Below are 17,860 nucleotides of genomic sequence, written 5' to 3'. Positions count from 1 at the left end.
TGCATTTCGTATCCTTGTTGTAAAAAATGGGAATCGGACTTAATTGGTAAAAAATGAGGGTATTACTCGTAGAAGTCAAAATAGTAGGTGTACCAACGGGAAAAGTCAAATCTATGAGTGTACCATAGAGAATTTCCCTAAAAACTATTCTCTCTGTCTCACTATAATAGTCCTTTTTAAAAAAAAAAAATCGCATTTCAAAATAATCTTGAAAGTTGTATAATAAGAGTTGTATTTATTGGGTTTACAAGTGAAAAAAATATTATTTGATTAATAATTTTTTTTATATGTTTTTTTACAAAAAAAAACTTATTATTGTGGGATGCAGAGTAGCACGAATGTCTATGCATACGGGTCTTTCTAATGTGTGTTCATGTGCACACACCAACAACAACTTTTAAATTTAGGTGGTGGATTTTGATTAGTCTAAATTAATTTTCGTCCATAAAGTCATTATTATTATAAGATTGGAACTACTAGGAATGCAATACCCTACTTAAGAAGTTGTTGTTAGTATGTCTCCATGAAAAATTTATAAAATTAATATTATATTGTGATTATATTATTTTTAAAAACATAGATAGATATGATATTTTTTATAAATTTAATAATATATTTTTTTAGCATACCTTTAAGTGACAATAAAACACATCAACCCAACTTTTTATATTGTTGTTTAAATTCTATCCATGAGAATGTGAATTATCTTTTAATTCTAAAAAAAACATTGCGTCTAATATGCTCTTTTTTCTGGTCCGGTATAGGCTCGATAACATCATTAGAAGAGATGCGGAAAGTAAGAGCAAGTCCAAGGATGCCCTAAAATCATGTCCTAAATCAAAATTTAAGACATTTGAAGTAAAATGGTGCTCCAACAATGTTCTAGTGGTGCCTCAAAACACTAGGACATCTAACAAATGTCTTATTTTTGAGGCACAATCATGCAACCCCTAAACCATTTCTATCATTAAAATATTAGTTTACTCACATTCCAACACACCTCTCTTCTCTTTCTTTTTCACTTCCCTCCAACGGTAATTCAAATATACTAAGGCACAATAATAAGACATATTGTTAGAGTTGTTATATTAAAATGATGTCTTAAATCACTAGGACATTATTTTTTATTATATATATAGGGCACTTGATAAGACATTGTTGGACTTGCTCTAATGGCTGTGTCTGTATGAAGATGTAGCCTATACATCCTGATCTTTATTTTCTATTATATAGTTAATTATTAAGCTATGCTAATTCCAGATATTACCTGTCAATTATTTAGCTTCCAGCGTTCTAACATACACCGCAAGTTTATCATCAATTCATCATACATAAGTTTATATAGCTCCCAAATTAGAACAAGTATAATATCAACCAGTAGAAAAAACGCGCTCCGCGCGAGTGAGAAAACTATAAAATATAAATTTTTTTAAAGATTCTCGTATTCTTTTATTTTGTAATTGTTGTGAGATTTAAAAAAATATTTTTAGTTATAAAAAATGTAAGGATGAATCAAACATTTTATTTTATTATAATTTAATTAATTTTTTGTGAGCAAATGAGAACGACACTTCATATAATTTTATAAGTTAAGGAAGAAAAATATACACAAGAGAGGACTCCTCTCAAATAAAAAACAAACACCTCTTTCTATATTTTAGATTTGTCATCATAAATAAGTTCACACCAAGTGAATCCACGCAACTTTTGCTCTGCCTCCTCATTGCTGCAAGTAGGACCATTATTTGACCTTCCAATTTTTTTTTCTTTTTTTTTTTGTCAGGTTTGACCTTCCACTATAATTATGACTATCAGCTGCTTTAGATGTATTTGCTATTCTAGTTTAATCTCAACCATTTGCTTCCTCTATAAACTCCAGTTGACCTATCAAGAAAGGACAGAGGGTTTTGGAAAGAATGAACATATAATTATAATTGAGATTAGTAATGTGCCAATATAATCAACAGCTCAATTGTCTAAGGATTGAAGCAACATTAAGCTGATGGTGAGAGCCATATCAGAAAATCTCAGACTCTCCAATCTTTTCAAAACTGTGCATCTTATACCTATTCTGCACCAAATAAACCAATGTTCACATTGTGATTTTATACGACTCAAAATACTATAAAATGATAATTATTTTTTTAAAACACCATATCTTTATCCACTAACTTAAACTCCCAAATTTCAGGCCAAAGATTCACTAAAAACCCATCTTCTAGAGCAATATTCAGCCATAGTATAAATTTATTTTTTTGAAGTAGGATAGCTCATAAATGTTAGCTCCAATATCATGTTATGGAGGTGATTCTGTTGAAATTAACTTAGGGAGATTTGCATCCCAGAAATGCACATGTTATCTTTGCAAACATGTTTGCTACAGGCTATAAGTGTGCCACGAATATGGTTGTGTATCTACTATAACTGCATGTGGTACCCTAAGTCCAGCTTCCCAAACTCTAGCGTTTTTCATGTCTAAATTTAAAGGTAATTAAGCACTTTGAAGATTATAAGCATGGGCAGAGATAAAAGCAATAATTTCCAAATGAATTGCAAGCGATCATGTGTTTAATTACAAGCATACACACAAGCATAAAGTTGAATGTACCTGTGAAGAGCGAGGGCTGTAGCAAAGCCGCATATTCCAGTACCAACTATCACAAATCCTCTTCACACTTCACTTCACCTTCTGCACCCATCAATATCTTCTGCTACTTGCTCAAATCAACAACTGTTTAACCAATCAATCTTTATAACCTGGAAAAAGGTAGAGGTACAGATGATCTTTATAACCTAGAAAAAGGTAGAGGTACACATGATAATAGATGTAAAAAATAAAGGCATGCAGAGTGGCAAACGAAAATCTTTTCCAGTGAAACCACTGAGTTATCATCATTAACAACCTCATCAAACACCAAAGATTCGCCGCCTTCCTGTGCTCAAGAATTGCTTTGCTGAAGTCCCTTTCGTCCTTCCGGCATATATAACACGCTAAATAGTTACGTATTAATAATTTTAGCTCTTTTTCCATTTTATTAATAAAATATATGAAAAAATTCGATGATAAAAAATCAAAAAATGAATAAAATATTTCACTATGTTTCAATATAATTTTTAGATTTTAAATAATTAAAAATTAATATATAAAAAAATATTATTTAGAATTATAGTAGAATCAAGTATAATTTTTTATTGAAAATCTATCTTGAAAAAAGGCAGTATGTCAGGGTGGCACAATATAGAATCATTCGGGCCAGTACATCTATACCTTATTATCTTGAGATTCATAGGATTTTAGTGGCCCTCCAAAGGTAAGGAAGGAACTTAATTCATCTCCTGTGTTCAGTATCTTACTTCATTTTTTTTTTCAAGTAAGAAAGAAATTGTTCGAAACTTACAATAATATAATACCTCAACACTGAAAAGTGAAAACATCACAGAACATAGAGTTTTTAAAGCAGAGAAGCTGTTTCGTGATTTATTTGATTCCTCCTGAAGATCTTCAGGCTAGGGGAATTTGCTGCAACATACTGAGAAAAATCCATGTGGTCTCGAAGATGTTCTGCACAATATAATGAGTAAAATGTCAAGATTTATAATTTGTATGCACGATTCTCTTTCGTCCATTATTAGTAAAAAGTTTACCTAACTTTATAAACAAAATTACAGAATTCGAGCAAGCCTGTAAAACCTTTTAAATCTTTTGTCACTTTGATACAACAGAAAAGATATTTTGCCTTGGAGCTTTAGAAAGCTGAAATAGATCATCATCAATAACACAGCACCTGAAATTGAAGATGCGATGGAATCGGCAAATGGAATTACATTCTAGCTACCAAATAATTGGTGATTTATGCCTGGTATCAATCTTCCTATGGTGTGCTAAGAGCCTTAGAGGGGTGTATTGGATTGAGATTTTAAAGCATTTTTTTGCATTTATGAAATCCGAGGGTATTCGATTGAGATTGTTTAAAATCCATTAAAATCTTGAGGTATTCAATTGGGATTTCAAATTATGCTACAAAATCCGATGGTATTCAATTGAGATTTTAAATTATGCTTTAAAATCTGATGGTATTCAATTGGGATTGTTTAAAATCCATTAAAATCTGATGGTATTCAAATGCTGATGGTTTTTTTTGCATGTCATAAAATGATGGATTTTGTGTCATTCTTCAGTGTATTTTAAGTTTTTTGAAATCCCATCAAAATCAATGGGATTTTGAAGCATTGTACTTAAATCCTATCAACTCTGCGACATTTTATCAAGAATCCGCACAAAATAAAAATCAGACACAATCCATTAAAATCCATAGACTAAAAACAATCCATTAAAATCCCAATCGAATACACTCCTCTTAGTTAAACTTTATTAGCTAATTTCTCTTTTCATTAACAAAATTGCTTTTCAAATTAAACAGACCCTTTTCAAATTCTTCCTTCTTTAACCTAAAAAAATCAACATAAACAATAAAGGTGCAATCTTTAAGCTAAAACACAATCAAGAAAGCACTGAACAATATGAAGACTCAATTTTATAGCAAAATTAGCGAGAAAAAGAGTGGTGACAAGTGGGATTCAAGCTAGGGCCAAGGACACGAAGATTAGTGAGGTGATTTGAGACAGATGGTGATGATATTTGGGGGGAAAGAAGAGATATTATCTTAATAAATACCGGGTTTTCTCTATTCATCAAGAAACTCACACAGTCGTCAAAATCAGACAAGTAAAATGGAGAGAGGAGGGGAGAGGGAGCAAGGGAGGGAGAGAGAGAGAGAAAAGGAGAGAGATTGAGAGAGAGAGAGCTATACATTGGATACCGGAGGTTTCCTCATCATGATCCATTCCATCGCCTTGTAAATTCTGCTGCGAGGACGACAAATAAATACCGGGTTTTCTCTATCTACCAAGAAACTTACACAGCCATCATCAAAATCAGACAAGTAAAATTGAGAGAGGAGAGGAGAGGAGGGAGGGAGGGAGGGAGAGAGAAAGAGAGTAACACACTCCATCACCCTGCAAACTCTGGCGCGAGACCTCGAAGGAGAAGCCACTCGAGACCTGAAAATAAAGAAGCAAACCAGATTAGACCGGATTGTAAAAGAAAACGGAGAGCGAGAGAGATGGCATATAGAATTGCAGAGACCGAGTACCTCGAAGAGAAGCCACTGAGACCTGAAAAGCAAAAGGACATGCGAAATAGAAAATCAAATTTTCATAACTGATGTAGTAATTATAATAAGTTATAAAAATAGAGAATAAATATAAAATTAACAAAATATAGACAAAGGCTAGAAAAACAGGAATATTAGAGGAAGGATTTTGGGAGCTGCCACGCAATCCATTGAGGAACCTCCTTTATATAGATAAGGCTAGAAAAACAGGAATATTAGAGGAAGGATTTTGGGAGCTGCCACGTAATCCATCGAGAAACCTCCTTTATATAAATATAAAGATGTATAAATCTATCTCACATTACTACATGCTGTGAGTATAAACTTCTGGATCTGATGTATTCATGCTTTGTTTTTCCAAAAAATTTGGGACATTGTCAAGGATTGGTTCCTGATCTTTGTTCAACTCTTGTAATGGATTGGAGCTGTACTATGGGTTTTCTTTTGAGCATTATATGGAACAAAACAAATGCTTTTCGCATTGTCTGCTACTTCCGTTAACCAAAATGAACTATACTTCAACTGGAATGGTAAAAGCACAAGTTTCAGTAAAGAAAGACAGCAAAATAGTATTGTTTGATTTTAACAATGGCAGATTACATTTGATTGAAGTTAATAACCGTAGTACCAAGTCTCATGTGGAGAATATTGTCTGTCACAAGAACATAACACGACCACCATTTCGAATTTGATGTACAACAAAATTACATATTATAACGCTGATATCACACTTGCTATTGAAATAAAATATTGTAGCAAATTAGTACAAAGTTTTGGCAATTTAAAGTACTTTGTACCCTAATAAAACTCTCATTGATGTAGTCAAGGCATGAACTTCTTCTGCAAAGCAAGGAGCGGGGGTCCTGCTCTTTCGATTGCAGCAAATTGAATAGCATGGATGTGGTAGATGCATCTGCTTTGAAACCAGGGGCACACATCTCATCTATAAGTAAACAACCTCCATCATACATCTTATTCTTAAAGCAGCCGCGGATAAGAGTGTCGTATGTAACTTCATCAGGCAAACAATTGTATGTAAATGCAACCAATATTAACCTATAATGCTACCATTGCTTCCCTATTTCCATTAAAATTCTACCCTCCATGCGAAGGAGAAAAATAAATCATCCATGTGAAAAGAATGTTATTTAATTTCCATCAATTTTCTGGAGTAAATTTGGTACAACATTAGGCGATTAAGAGTAAAAGTGCATGAATTTTGATATAAATATGAACAGCAAACAAAGCATGCTGCTATACTTAAGTCTATACAGAAAGCTCACCAATGATCAAACAAAATGACTGCTTATTCTTCCCTTTCCAGATAGAAACTTATGGGATCCATTAATCGTCTCGGTGATGATCTTGAGCTGCTAGGCGTCCCTAAGAGGTTTTTGATGTCAGTGATTGTGAGGCCTGACATTGATATTTATATTATACAAATAATTATGGTGTTCATAACCATGCTCATATACGCTCTTGTGCCGGTAAGTGTAACACAAGAGATTATTTTTACCAGATTTATAGCTGGAGTGCATAGTCGTCAATCGTCAAACTAGAATGATGAAAATGGATGAAAAAAATTAGTGGTCAGTGTGTATTTCAGTACAAATCTGAATGATCGGAGTATAAATAAGCCGCTAAAAAATTGATGTAGACATTAAAACTAAACTACTATTGCAAAAGTAGGGAATTTGTCAGAAGATGGATGATTAGTAGCAGCTGCTAACCTTTCGATGACTGGCATATACAATAACTGGAATGGTAAAAGCATAAGTATCAGTAAAAAGAGTCAGCAACATAGTATTGTTTCATTGTAATGATCGTGGATAACAGTTAATTAAAGTCGATAACACTAGTACGAGGTCTCGCTTGGAGCATTTTGTCTAACACAAGAATAGCACCACGGAACTCATATAACCGACCATTTTTCTAATGAAGTAACTGTTGAAGTTGCGGATGAGGTATCCATGAAGGAGTTTAGGCGGTTTCGGGATCAGGGTCTGATTAAGTGGAGAAAAGAGAGAGTGGATTAATCTTATGGAAGTAGTGATAGCCTTGCTCATTGTCTTCTACTTTCTTCAACCATAATCTACCATCTCCACAATGTTCTTAGAGTTTTACAATAATAGTTGCAGATATGTGTATATGTCGTTGCACAGGATATTTCTGAATAAACAAACTTGACTGGAGGCATTTTTAAAAACAAATTTGTGACTACAGTCTGAAAACAAGTTTAATAATATATCAAAAGTAGTTCCACGAAGGTCCGAGTAAATAATAATTTTTACACCGGATCAACAGATTCCAGTATGTACCATGCAGAGCAAGAATAGGTCCGGTAATATTCAGGTGGTACGCATCTCCTAAGAAACCAACTCTTTGTTAAAGCAAAATAGATGCTCTACCACACTTCTCGTTTTGTGAAAAGATGCAAATACAACGCGGTCACCAGTTCGAAATTCGATTTTAACAATTACATTCTATTATCTCTAATATCATAATTGCTACTGATTTAAAATTTTGTAGCACACTATTACGAAGTTTTGGCAATTTAAAAGTATTTTGTACCTTAATAAACTCTCTCCTTGATGTACTCAAGGCATGAACTTCTGCAAAGCAAGGAGCATGGGGTACTGCTCTTTCAATTGCAGCAAATCGAATAACATGGAGGCGGTAGAGGCATCTGTTTTGAAACCATGAGCACACACCTCATCTATAAGTACACAACCTCCATGATACATCACTTCAGGAAACAAGCACCTCCAAGACTCCAACCTGCAAAGAGTTCTCCTTTGCAAAAGCAGACCAGCTAATTATCCTACTATTATTATGATAAGTATAGAGGACAACATCTTTGGAGAGTATGCATGACAAAACAATTTTTATGCAGAGAAAACAAGTTTAATAATATATAAATAGTAGTTCTGATGGATTCCCTTTCTTTGGAAAGTTCAAAACTACACAGAGACGACGAAAAAAAAACATATATTAAATTTAGCCAAAAAAAAAAACAAATATTAAGAACTAATATATCAAAAAATAATTGTAATGGTTCTGGAAATTACATATTCAACAAAATTACATATTATTCACTCCAATATCACAATTGCTATTGGCATTATATATCGTAGCAAATTATTACAAAGTTCTGAAAATTTAAAAGTATTTTGTACCTTAATAAACTCGCTCATTGATGTAGTATTGTAGTCAAGGCATGAACTTCTTCTGCAAAGCAACGAGCGCAGGGTCCTGCTCTTTTAATTGCAGCAAATCAAATAGCATCGAGGCGGTAGAGGCATCTGCTTTGAAACCATGAGCGACCATCTCATCTATAAGCACACAACCTCCATCATACATCTTATTCTTAAAGCAGCAACGAATAAGAGTGTTGTAGGTAACTTCATCAGGCAAGCAATTGTGTTCTTCCATTTCCAAAAGTATTTTATATGCTTCTTCCAGCAACCCTTCTTGGCAGAATCCATGGATCATAATGGTGTAGGTTTTGACACTAGGCTGTAAACCCTTCAAAAGAAGATTATGAAAAAGGTTCCTTGCTTCATCAACTTTGCCGTCCTTGAACAATCCATGAATCAGAATACTATAAATGTGTATATCAGGAACTAAGCCACAAGACTCCATCTTGTGAAACAAGAACATTGCTTCAACAACCAGTCCATTCCAGCAAAGTCCATGAAGCAAGGTACAACATGTCACTATATCCAGTCTGACACCTTGGTTTAACATCTTCCTATAAAACTTATGTGCTTCATCAAGCCTACGCGTACGAAATAAGCCATCCAAAATAGTACTGTATGTTTCAACTGTAGGTGTTAAACCTTTCAGGGGCATTTCTTCTAAGAGAGTTATTGCTGTGTCGACTTTCATCTTCTTACAATAACCATTGATCAATATAGTATAGGTCTGAGTGTCGGGCAAAATCCCCTTACTTGTCATGGTTTTGAGCACTGCTAACGCTTTATCCAATTCTCCCCGCAAGCAGTATCCATCCATGAGTGCACTATATGTGACTACGTCAGGACTTTGGCCTCTTCGAATCATTAACTGTATCAGATACTCAGCATCTTTGACCTTTCCATCTCTTGCATGTGCATCAACCAATATACTATAGGTATTCTTATCCGGAGAAATTTTTTGTCTGCCCATATCTTTTAACAATTGTGTTATATCATCCCATCGGTTAAGGTTGCACAGACCTTGAATTAACGAGCTGTAGGTTACAACATCTGGTTGAATGCCTCTGTCACTCATTTCGGCAAGAAGACCCAGAGCATCATCGACTAATCTGTCTTTGGACAAACTATCAATAATAGTGTTGTAAGTTACTATGCAGGGCATACAACCTTTCTTCTCCATGTATCTAAGCAACCTCATAGCCTAGGAAGTGTTGCCTGTTTTGCAGAGGCCATTAATAATGGTGTTAAAGATAGTTGCATCAGGCTCAACTTGATTGTGCTTGAGAAGGTTCTTAAAGAGAAGCTCAGCCTCGAGAAACTTGTCCTGAAAAATGAGTCCACTAACAAGAGTTGTGTAGGTGACAACATCCGGGACAAAACCACGCTTAAAGATGGCAGCCAACAGCACAAACCCATAATCAACGCGTTTCAAATGGGAACAACAGTTGATGGTGATGTTATAGGTAACTATATCAACAGCAATGTTAAAAGAGCACATCTTTGAAAAGACGGAAACAGCCGCAGAGTAATGTTTCATCTTGACAAGGGCGGCCAAGAGCTGATTAAATTGCATGACAGTAGGAAGAGGCTTCATACGGAGCATTTCATCGAACACAAGAAGAGCATCGTCGAGCTTATCAAAACCAACTCTAGATTTCTCCAACAGTAATTGTTGAAATTCCGTAAGATGATTGGGTATGTGATTAGGGTGAGGGTAAGCGGAGGATTGAGAAAGTGAATGCAATCGAAGCAACGTAATAGTATTCGTAGCGTGTATCGGAAATCTGAGAAGAGTGTTCGAACCGAAGCAAGTGGTGAAAGCCATTCTCATCGTCACCGTATTCGTCTTCTGATTTTTCTTCCTTCTGTTTAAGAGACACTGCCAGGTGCTGTTTGTTTTTCTACCTGTTTCAGTATTTCTCGCCCTTTTTACCGTGATACAGTTTCGGTGACTTCATCAAATTACATCGTGTGAAATCGAGAATCTGACCTAATTGTTTTATCTACGAACTCAGGATTAATCGAAACCAGAGATTAATCGGAAGGATTTATCGGGCTAAAAATCGGGTGTATATTAATATTTTAATATTATTTAATATTTAGTTATGATTGAATTGGTTATTTATTGATAAATATATCTTTACTATGTTATAGGTTTTATAATTATTCATAGTTAATATGATATAGTATTTTAATTTTAATAAATTATTATACATAATTCAATTAAGAAAAAATTATAAAATTAATCAGATTTCAAAAATCGAATCAGCCGGCAATATTGCAAGGGATTAATCGGTTAAATCATGGATTTTTAGATTTCTGAATACATCAATTTTTTTTTTAGCTAAACATATATTAATCTTCCTTTTAAATTGAATTGGACCTATATTTTGTAAATTTTTCTAATTTAATATTTGATTTTTTATTATTTTATCATCACGTTGCTTTGTGTACAAGTTCACGTCAAGTCCCAAATAAGTTCTTGTCCTATAGTTTAACAAAAAAGGTTTATTTTGACGTAACTTCACAAAAAATTGTGAACATGTAACACAATTTGAGATGAGTGGTGCAAATGAGACCAAAAATTTGTCGATGACTCACTTGATACATTGAAATGAAGCAAATGACCTATTTGATAATTAACCCTAAAACTTTATAATATTGACAAACATATAACGAAATTTGATACGAGTTAAATTTTAATAAAATAACACAACTCTAATCTTTGATTTGCAAAATCCTATTCTAGAGTGAAATATAACAATATTTACTCAAATTGCTTGAAATTTATTGATTTCGGATAAATTTCTAAAATCAATGCCTTTTATTAATAAGAAAAATTTCATTGAAAATCCAGAAGTACTAAATACTAAAATATCAACATTTGGTCACTAAACCACCAAAATTTAAGTTTATTTTAAAATAACAAACACGGATGAATTAAGGTCTCTTGAAATTGTTGATTCAGTCAACCGCTCCATCTCCCGCTAACCCTAGCCGCTTCCATCTCCTTCCCCACCTCTTCTACTCATCACTATTCCTATCTTCTTTCATCCCATCTTAATTGTTTAGCCGCCGCTTCTCCATACACACAACACCTCTTCTCTTCTTTTTAATTTTCTATCAATAATCCTCTTTGTTTGTTTCTTCTTCAATAAAATCGAGTTTTGTTCCACAAAATCCGGGAAACTCATTTGAGTTTTTCGTTGTCTTCTGTCATATTTATGTGTTTGAATGTCTCGCTTTGTGCGATGTGTCTGGCTTTATGATGTGTTTGTATTGAAAATGAATTTTACGATGTATTGGGAGATTTGGAGATCTCGCATCAACAACACTTTCGACAGGTCTGTAGCTGTGTCTGGCATCTAGATAGCTAGATTGTTTTTGGAACGGTAGTGAAAATCGCATGTGCTCTCCTCTCACAAAATATACCTGTTCACAGCATGAGATCTCTAAACTCAGTTTTGGCAACTGAGTCTCCTGAACGTTGCACTATCTATAAAATTACTGTAAGGGTCAACTGTGAAACTACTGTTTTTAGGAGAGATGCATGTTGGATTTCTCAAGAAATCATTATCTTCATTTTTAATTTTCAGAATATTTGTATTCGGTTAGTTAAGCAATCCGGAAATAAAGCGGCTAATCATTTAACTCGTTTATTTATTTTTCAACCTGATTGCATGATCAATCGAGGGTTTGTCCCAATTGAGTCTCTTTCAAGATATTAATGAAATCCGTTCTAAATTTTGGCAAAAAAAAAACCCACCAAAATTTGATTATCATATATTCTATTTTATTATTATCACTATTATACTATTACACACACACATATAGAGTTTTACTCCAATACAAATCTCCATATTCTACAAACTAAAAACCCACCTCATATATCACTAAATTCCAAAGCACATATCACTAATATCTACACCTCCCTCTCCATCTTCCCCGCCAACCGCCATCTCCATCTTCACCTCCACCCCCGCCGCCGCCCCCTCCTTCACCTTCACCAAAGCCTTTCAATTGCAACCTCCATCAACGTCCACCCACCTCCACCTTCTCCTCCAGTACCACTCCACCTGTGTCACCTCCTCCACCTCCGTTGTCTTCATCTCCGCCGTTTTTACTGCCAAGTTAAAGGCATTACGATTTTATTTATATATCAGATCTGCTGAAACACTCCTGCTGAAACTGTTGCTCCGTCTTTCCATGGCCACCACCATCATCTCCACCCCCGCCACAACCACCAGAATCGAGTACAAGAACATATCCACCGATTTTCACTGATTCCTGGAAATTTACGTCAATTCTGCCGCACAAATCACTAAATTCTAAAGAGAATACTATTAAATTGTATTGACAATATCATTAAACTAATCTGGTTTTTAGTTTTTATTTAAGAACTGGTTTGTATTTGATCATGAGCATATATATATACACACACATAGAGTCAGGATCTAATAACATAACAATCAATCATCAATATATATATATAAAGGAGAAGCGAGAGACGTATAGGTCGCGCTTTTCAGATAGTTTCGTTTTATTTTTATAATTTTCTGAAATTTTGGATTATAAATATTAAAAATATAAATTACCTTTTTTAATGTTAAATATATTAAAAGAAAGTTTGAAAACTGTCTTTTCCGGTAGCTGAAGAAAGCATTTTTTGGCGTAGTTTTTACTTCAGTTGAAGTTGGTCTCTTGATTGCGGTAAGTAAATGATATTTACCATGTGTTTATTTGAAGATCAAATATATAAATCAGGTTTGGAGATTTATAATGCCATCATCTTATATCACAGGTATCCATTTCCTTTGCCAAAATTCTTCTACAAGTGACTAGGCCACGGACAGCAGCTCTTGGCAGAATCCCCAGGACTAGTGTTTACAGGAACATGCAGCAATATCCAGAAGCAACCAGAGTTCCTGGTGTTCTAATAATCAGAGTCGATTCTGCAATTTACTTTTCCAATTCCAACTACATAAAGGAGAGGTATAGCTTCTCATTTTCCAAACTAGGGCGTGGTATTATCTATAACTCTATTAGTATTTCAAGGATTAATGCCAGTACTTGATACTTTACAGGATATTGAGATGGATACTGGATGAGGAAGAAATGCTGGCTGAACATAAACAACCCGAAATTCAAAATTTAGTACTGGACATGTCACGTAAGCAATTTCTGCTCTACGGATACTGTTTCTGCTTGCGCCTACACGATGATAACTGAAAAAAAACATTGTTTTCTATGTAAGCATTGTGATTTATTCTTCCGTATTCTGTTGCAGCTGTGACAGACATAGACACTAGTGGTATTCATGCCTTGGAAGAACTGTACAAGAGTCTCCAGAAAAGGTCTATTCAGGTAAGCATATCCAGACCAGTTTCATCTTCAAGTTGAATTCCATACGTAATTTAAGTGCATAAATCTCGATAACATTTCATAATATTGATTGTTTCTTGGATGTTTATATAAACAGCTCAATCTAGCAAATCCAGGGCAAGTTGTACTCGACAAATTACATGCATCTGAGTTTGCAAACATGGTCGGAGAGGACAAGATCTTCCTAAGAGTTGCAGACGCCATTGTTATGTGTGCTCCCAAATTGGAACAAGTATAATATCAATGTATACATCTATTTCACATTACTACATGCTGTAAGTATATGATCATCAGTTGATCATTACCTTTGTACAGTTTCTGAATACATGATCCAAGCTGTACCTATCAAAAATTTGCTTCTGAGATATTTCCATGGAAACAAGTTCTACATGAGTTTCTTGTTTTATCTTTAGTTTAATATATTAATTGTAATGATGCCTAAAACATGCATTTCTCTAAACATAAGTACAGCTACAGAGTACTTCCTCATTTGAACAAGGGCCAGTAACAATTGATTAGAGCCTTTTATCAAACACAACAAGCGAATCTTCGAGCTCATTGAAACCGATCTTTATCGGAACACTAGTGCCAGAGTACATGAGTGATAGCTTGAGAGCACAACCATCAGAGGAGGAAACTAAGCGTGCTTAATTTTAGATGCACTCGAACAAAGCTGCTGGATCCGATGTATTCATGCTTTGCTTTTCCAGAAAATTTGGCACATTGTCAAGGATTGGCTCCTGATCTTTGTGTAACTCTTGTAATGGATTGGAACTGTACCATAGCTTTTATTTTGAGCATTTTACGGAACAAAACAAACGCCTTCAGCAGTGTCTGCTACTTTTGTTAACCAAAAGGAACTATACTTCAACTGGAATGGTAAAACCACAAGTATCAGTGAAGAAAGATCGCAAAATAGTATTGTTTGATTTTAACAATGCAGATTACATTTGATTGAAGTTAATACATAATATTAATAGCTAAAATATCAAGTGATGACAGTAACGATTGTACTTCAAGTCTGCTGCACTTATCACTACTTTATGCAAATTTAAAGTAACCTTACAGTAAAGAGAAGTCCTAGTGGACTAGGACAAAAGATACCAAATTGACAAGAGAGTGCAAGTATATAATAATGTTGCAGACTGAATCATCATATTTAAGTATGAATGACAAAACAACTTTTATGAAGAGAAAACAAGTTTAATAATATATGAATAGTAGTTCTGATGGATTCCCTTTCTTTAGAAGAACGTTCAAAACTACATAGAGACGACGGAAAATACATATATTAAGAACTAATATATCAAGAAATAATTGTAATGGTTCTTGTACTTTACTTTTGCGGCACTGAACACTGCTTTATGCAACTCTAAACTAAGCTTACAGTAAAGAACAATCCAAATTAATTACGAGAATAGATAAGAAACTTACAAGAGTGCACGTAAATAATAAGTTTGCACACTGTACCATGTCCTATTTATAGCAGGTCCTGTAATATACAGGTGGTATGCATCTCCCGAGAAACCAGCTTCCTGCATTTTGTCAAAGAAAACACATGCTTTTTCATGATTCTCATTTTGTAAAAAGATGCCGTCATGCCGATACAACATGACCACCATCTCGAAATTTGATATTCAACAAAATTACATATTATTCACTCCAGTATCACAATTGCTATTGGCATTATATATCGTAGCAAATTATTACGAAGTTCTGGAACTTTAAAAGTAATTTGTACCTTAATAAACTCGCTCATTGATGTAGTCAAGGCATGAACTTCTTCTGCAAAGCAAGGAGCGCAGGGTCCTGCTCTTTTACTTGCAGCAAATCGAATAGCATGGAGGCGGTAGAGGCATCTGCTTTGAAACCATGAGCAACCATCTCATCTATAAGCACACAACCTCCATGATACATCTTATTCTTAAAGCAGCCGCGGATAAGAGTGTTGTATGTAACTTCATTAGGCAAGCAATTGTGTTCTTCCATTTCCAAAAGTATTTTATATGCTTCTTCCAGCAACCCTTCTTGACAGAATCCATGGATCATAATGTTGTAGGTTTTGAGATCAGGCTGTAAACCCTTCAAAAGAAGATTATGAAAAAGGTCCCTTGCCTTGTCAACCTTGCCATCCTTGAACAATCCATGAATCAGAATATTATAAATGCTTATGTGAGGAACTAAGCCACAAGACTCCATCTTGTGAAACAAGGACATTGCTTCAACAACAAGTCCATTCAAGCAAAGTCCATGAAGCAAGGTACTACATATCACTATATCCAGTCTGAGACCTTGGTTTAACATCTTCCTATAAAACTTATGTGCTTCATCAAGCCTACGCGTACGAAATAAGCCATCCAAAATAGTACCGTACGTTTCAACTGTAGGTGTTAAACCTTTCAGGGGCATTTCTTCTAAGAGAGTTATTGCCGTGTCTACTTTCATCTTCTTACAATAACCACTGATCAATATAGTATAGGTCTGAGTGTTGGGCAAAATCCCCTTATTTCTCATGGTTCTGAGCACTGCAAACGCTTTATCCAATTCTCCTCTCAAGCAGTATCCATCCATAAGTGCACTGTAGGTGACTACATTAGGATTTTGACCTCTTTGAATCATTAACTCTATCAGATACTCAGCATCTTTGACCTTTCCATCTCTGGCATGTGCATCAACCAATATACTATAGGTATGCTTATCTGGAGAAATTTTGTGTTTGTCCATATCTTTTAACAATTGTGTTATATCATCCCATCGGTTAAGGTTGCACAGACCTTGAATTAATGAGCTGTAGGTTATAACATTTGGTCGAATGCCTTTGTCACTCATTTCAGCAAGAAGACCCAAAGCATCATCGACTAATCTGTCTTTGGACAAACTATCAATAATAGTGCTGTAAGTTACCACATCCGGCATACAACCTTTCTTCTCCATGTATCTAAGCAACATCATAGCCTGGGACGTGTTGCCTGTTTTGCATTGGCCATTGATAATGGTGTTAAAGATAACTGCATTGGGCTCAACTTGATTGTGCTTGAGAAGGTTCTTAAAGAGAAGCTCAGCCTCAAGAAACTTGTCCTGGGAAATGAGTCCCCTAAGAAGAGTTGTGTAGGTAACAACATTCGGGACAAAACCACGTTTAAAGATGGCAGCCAACAGCGTAAAGCCATAATCAACTCGTTTTAAGTGACAGCAACAGTTGATGACAGTACTATAAGTGACTACATTAACAGGAATGGTAAAAGAGCACATCTTTGAAAAGACGGAGACAGCCACGGAGTAATGTTTCATCTTGACAAGGGCGGCCAGGAGTTGATTAAAGTCGATAACCCTAGGCAGAGGTTTCATACGGAGCATTTTATCGAACACTTGAAGAGCATCATCAGGCTTATCAAAACCAACTCTAGATTTCTCCAACAGTAATTGTTGAAGTTTTGTAAGATGATTGGGTATGTGATTAGGGTTAGGGCAAGTGGGGGATTGAGAAAGTGAATGCAATCGAAGCAACGTAATAGTAGTAGTAGCAGTAATATTATTCGTACCTAGTCTTGGGAATGGAAGGAGAGTGTTTGAAGTGAAGCAGGAGGTGAAAGCCCTCTTCATTATCATCGTCTTCATCTTCCACAATTGCATTTTAAAGCCTTTGTGTTTAGAAACTCTGCTCCTGTGCTGTTTCTGTGAAGGAGAGTGCTGCTTCTAAAGCAACATATCATCTACATTTTGTATTGCTGATTTGCTGGTAATGCATTTAAAATTTATGATTCCAATTCAAATGAATTTTTTTTAACGTAATTTGAGATGCAAAAAAAATCATACTTTTATATATTATTTTTTAAATATTCTTTTTCCTGAATAAAAGTTTAACATCTATATTTTCATTCAGAAAAAAAAATTGAAAAATAGTGTGTGGAAGCATGTTTTTTTTGCCTCTTAAATTATGTTCAAATTGTCAAAATGACACTTATTTTAAGACCGAGAGAGAATGTAAATTCATCTATACATTTGATAATTATTTTGTTAGTTAAAAGATAAATATGCAATTTTTAGAGTTATTAAATATAGTGTAATAGATATCTTGTGGGAAATGTTATATCCAGAGCAGTTTTT

General features: G+C 34.7%; 1 protein-coding gene and 1 pseudogene across 1 annotated transcript; one reads left to right on the top strand and one right to left on the bottom strand.

Moving 5' to 3' along the window:
• Positions 1–5,878: 5,878 nt before the first annotated feature.
• Positions 5,879–17,478, bottom strand: LOC108201829 (pentatricopeptide repeat-containing protein At5g65560-like; annotated as a pseudogene).
• LOC108201833 (sulfate transporter 1.3-like) lies at positions 13,015–14,143 on the top strand. Its single transcript, XM_017370146.2, has 5 exons — positions 13,015–13,081; positions 13,173–13,363; positions 13,456–13,541; positions 13,659–13,735; positions 13,851–14,143. Exons 2-5 carry the CDS (start codon positions 13,266–13,268, stop codon positions 13,989–13,991), a joined length of 402 nt encoding a protein of 133 aa, XP_017225635.1. The 5' UTR covers positions 13,015–13,081; positions 13,173–13,265; the 3' UTR covers positions 13,992–14,143.
• Positions 17,479–17,860: the final 382 nt, after the last annotated feature.

This window comes from Daucus carota, chromosome 9 (assembly GCF_001625215.2).
Source record: "Daucus carota subsp. sativus chromosome 9, DH1 v3.0, whole genome shotgun sequence".
Lineage (NCBI taxonomy): Eukaryota > Viridiplantae > Streptophyta > Magnoliopsida > Apiales > Apiaceae > Daucus > Daucus carota.
The sequence above is the reverse complement of the archived record's forward strand: the minus strand, read 5'-3'. Positions and strand labels throughout refer to the sequence as shown.